The sequence below is a fragment of the Oncorhynchus gorbuscha genome, unplaced genomic scaffold (assembly GCF_021184085.1).
Source record: "Oncorhynchus gorbuscha isolate QuinsamMale2020 ecotype Even-year unplaced genomic scaffold, OgorEven_v1.0 Un_scaffold_624, whole genome shotgun sequence".
NCBI lineage: Eukaryota > Metazoa > Chordata > Actinopteri > Salmoniformes > Salmonidae > Oncorhynchus > Oncorhynchus gorbuscha.
The window spans coordinates 467165-471270 of record NW_025745741.1 but is presented as its reverse complement, the minus strand read 5'-3'; the positions used below and the strand labels follow the sequence as shown (position 1 = coordinate 471270).

At 55.1% G+C, this 4106-nt stretch overlaps 1 protein-coding gene across 1 annotated transcript; it reads left to right on the top strand.

Moving 5' to 3' along the window:
• The first annotated feature begins 57 nt into the window (after positions 1–57).
• On the top strand, positions 58–2239 carry LOC124019538 (extensin-like). Its single transcript, XM_046334902.1, has 2 exons — positions 58–103; positions 1026–2239. The coding sequence occupies exons 1-2, from the start codon at positions 58–60 to the stop codon at positions 2237–2239; spliced, it is 1260 nt and encodes a 419-aa protein (XP_046190858.1).
• The last annotated feature ends 1867 nt before the right edge of the window (positions 2240–4106 follow it).

Below are 4106 nucleotides of genomic sequence, written 5' to 3'. Positions count from 1 at the left end.
TCAAATTTTCGTCAACTGCCTGCAGTCCTGTTCTGCAGTTGTTGAGGGAAGTGAGGAATGGGAGAAGATCTCCAGAGATGGTCGACCAGAGGAAAGGGACATGGTGAGTCGTAGGATGCGGAAAGATTAGTAGACAAACATCCTCTAGGGACTGGGAAAGAGTGAGAACAGAAGAGACAAGAGGGGAAAGATTAGTAGTGTGTGTGTGTGTGCGCGTGTGGGTGGGTGCGTGTGTGTGCGAAAGTGTGTGTGTGTGTGTGTTGCAGTCCAGTACATTCCTTTGCATGCATGGGTGTAGGTTGAAGCGGTACGTCAACCAAAAGATTTGAAAAAAGCTACCAGTGTGCAACATCCACATCGTATCATTAACTAGGCCTCATTGCCTCTGTATGTACCGGTAGGTTCGTTGCATCAGAGGAAAAATTATCAGAGAAATTTGAAATGCCTGTTTTGCGGACGAGACGTGAGGTGGTTCATTGTACAATGAACAGGTTTTGTGTGGCGGATGCCACAGATGCCTCGCGGAGGCAGCCAATCAGTCAGCCCAGTTATTTGATGTGTGCTACAGAGGCCTCCCTGTTCACCGTACCCGCCTGGTATGTGGGCCTTTCACATAGTCGACTGTAGGACAAGACCTAACTCAGACACACACACACACAAACACCTACTCACCTCACTACCCCTGTACTAGCATTGGCGCCAGGCTCTAATGACTATTGGCCTGTGGGATCTTCTCAGTAGGAGATGAAAGACCAGGGTCTGCCAGCTTTGTTCACTATCACAACTGCACACTGGACAGTCAGTCACGAACAGACACAACACACAGGCAGGCACACTTCAGCCAGGGCCCAGAGGGCAAACCATTTCATAAGAAGAGAAAGGGAAAAACTATTTCCTGTCTGTGATGGCCGTTTTTGACTCCAGAGAGAGGAAGAGGAAGAAGAGGTGAAATACTTTATTCACTGGCGATGCTCACCTTTGGCTTGAGTCAGCTCGAGGCCCACACGCTCTCCAACACCCATCAGCCGAGGCCCACACGCTCCAACACCCATCAGCCGAGACCCACACGCTCCCCAACACCCATCAGCCGAGGCCCACCGAGGCCCACACGCTCCCCAACACCCATCAGCCGAGGCCCACACGCTCCCCAACACCCATCAGCCGAGTCCAACACCCATCAGCCGAGACCCACACGCTCCCCCCAACACCCATCAGCCGAGACCACACGCTCCCCAACACCCATCAGCCGAGACCCACACCTCCCCAACACCCATCAGCCGAGACCCACACCCTCCCCAACACCCATCAGCTGAGGCCCACACGCCCCCAACACCCATCAGCCGAGGCCCACACGCTCCCCAACACCCATCAGCCGAGGCCCACACGCTCCCCAACACCCATCAGCCGAGGCCCACACGCTCCCCAACACCCATCAGCCGAGGCCCACACGCTCCCCAACACCCATCAGCCGAGGCCCACACGCTCCCCAACACCCATCAGCCGAGGCCCACACGCTCCCCAACACCCATCAGCCGAGGCCCACACGCTCTCAACACCCATCAGCCGAGGCCCACACGCTCCCAACACCCATCAGCCGAGGCCCACCGAGGCCCACACACGCTCCCCAACACCCATCAGCCGAGGCCCACACGCTCCCCAACACCCATCAGCCGAGTCCAACACCCATCAGCCGAGACCCACACGCTCCCCAACACCCATCAGCCGAGACCCACACGCTCCCCAACACCCATCAGCCGAGACCCACACCCTCCCCAACACCCATCAGCCGAGACCCACACCCTCCCCAACACCCATCAGCCGAGGCCCACACGCTCCCCAACACCCATCAGCCGAGGCCCACGCTCCCCCACCCATCAGCCGAGGCCCACAGGCTCCCCACCCATCAGCCGAGGCCCACAGGCTCCCCAACACCCATCAGCCGAGGCCCCACCTCCCCAACACCCATCAGCCGAGACCCACACGCTCCCAACACCCATCAGCCGAGGCCCACACGCTCCCCCAACACCCATCAGCCGAGGCCCACACGCCCCAACACCCATCAGCCCGAGGCCCACACCCTCTTAACACCATCAGCCAAGGCCCACACGCTCCCAACACCCATCAGCCGAGACCCACAGGCTCCCCAACACCCATCAGCCGAGACCCACACCCTCCCCAACACCCATCAGCCGAGGCCCACACGCTCCCCAACACCCAGACACACAGAGGTCTCCAGTAAGGGCTAAGTCCCTGCTAACCTTTAACAGAATGGACCTGGAGCCATACTGATGGACCTGGAGCCATACTGATGGACCTGGAGCCATACTGATGGACCTGGAGCCATACTGATGGAGCCATACTGATGGACCTGGAGCCATACTGATGGACCTGGAGTCATACTGATGGAGACATACTGATGGACCTGGAGCCATACTGATGGACCTGGAGCCATACTGATGGAGCCATACTGATGGACCTGGAGTCATACTGATGGAGACATACTGATGGACCTGGAGCCATACTGATGGACCTGGAGCCATACTGATGGACCTGGAGCCATACTGATGGAGTTATACTGATGGACCTGGAGCCATACTGATGGAGTCATACTGATGGACCTGGAGTCATACTGATGGACCTGGAGCCATACTGATGGAGTCATACTGATGGACCTGGAGCCATACTGATGGACCTGGAGCCATACTGATGGAGTCATACTGATGGACCTGGAGCCATACTGATGGAGCCATACTGATGGAGTCATAATGATGGACCTGGAGTCATACTGATGGACCTGGAGTCATACTGAATGAGTCATACTGAATGAGTCATACTGAATGAGTCATACTGATGGACCTAGAGTCATACTGATGGACCTAGAGAGTCATACTGATGGACCTGGAGCCATACTGATGGAGTCATACTGATGGACCTGGAGTCATACTGATGGACCTGGAGCCATACTGATGGACCTGGAGTCATACTGATGGACCTGGAGCCATACTGATGGACCTGGAGTCATACTGATGGACCTGGAGCCATACTGATGGAGTCATACTGATGGACCTGGAGTAATACTGATGGACCTGGAGCCATACTGATGGACCTGGAGTCATACTGATGGACCTGGAGCCATACTGATGGACCTGGAGTCATACTGATGGACCTGGAGCCATACTGATGGAGTCGTACTGATGGACCTGGAGCCATACTGATGGAGTCATACTGATGGACCTGGAGCCATACTGATGGACCTGGAGTCATACTGATGGACCTGGAGTCATACTGATGGACCTGGAGTCATACTGATGGACCTGGAGTCATACTGATAGACCTGGAGCCATACTGATGGAGTCATACTGATGGACCTGGAGCCATACTGATGGAGTCGTACTGATGGACCTGGAGCCATACTGATGGAGTCATTACTGATGGACCTGGAGCCATACTGATGGAGTCATACTGATGGAGCCATACTGATGGACCTGGAGTCATACTGATGGACCTGGAGCCATACTTATGGCCCTGGAGCCATATTGATGGACCTGGAGTCATACTGATGGACCTGGAGTCATACTGATGGACCTGGAGCCATACTGAATGAGTCATACTGATGGCCCTGGAGTCATACTGATGGACCTGGAGCCATACTGATGGACCAGGAGCCATACTGATGGACCTGGAGTCATACTGATGGAGCCATACTGATGGACCTGGAGCCATACTGATGGACCTGGAGTCATACTGATGGACCTGGAGCCATACTGATGGAGCCATACTGATGGACCTTGAGCCATACTGATGGAGCCATACTGATGGACCTTGAGCCATACTGATGGAGTCATACTGATGGACCTGGAGCCATACTGATGGACCTGGAGTCACTGATGGACCTGGAGCCATACTGATGGAGTCATACTGATGGACCTGGAGTCATACTGATGGACCTGGAGCCATACTGATGGAGCCATACTGATGGACCTTGAGCCATACTGATGGAGTCATACTGATGGACCTGGAGTCATACTGATGGAGTCATACTGATAGACCTGGAGCCATACTGATGGACCTGAGCCATACTGATGGAGTCATGCTGATGGACCTGC

Bases quoted from the DNA above. Each gene is read 5' to 3' on its own strand.
- LOC124019538 (XM_046334902.1), top strand. From the start codon at position 58: ATGGGAGAAGATCTCCAGAGATGGTCGACCAGAGGAAAGGGACATG. The intron at 104-1,025 runs GTGAGTCGTAGG...AACACCCATCAG, and splicing joins GACCAGAGGAAAGGGACATG to CCGAGGCCCACACGCTCCAA.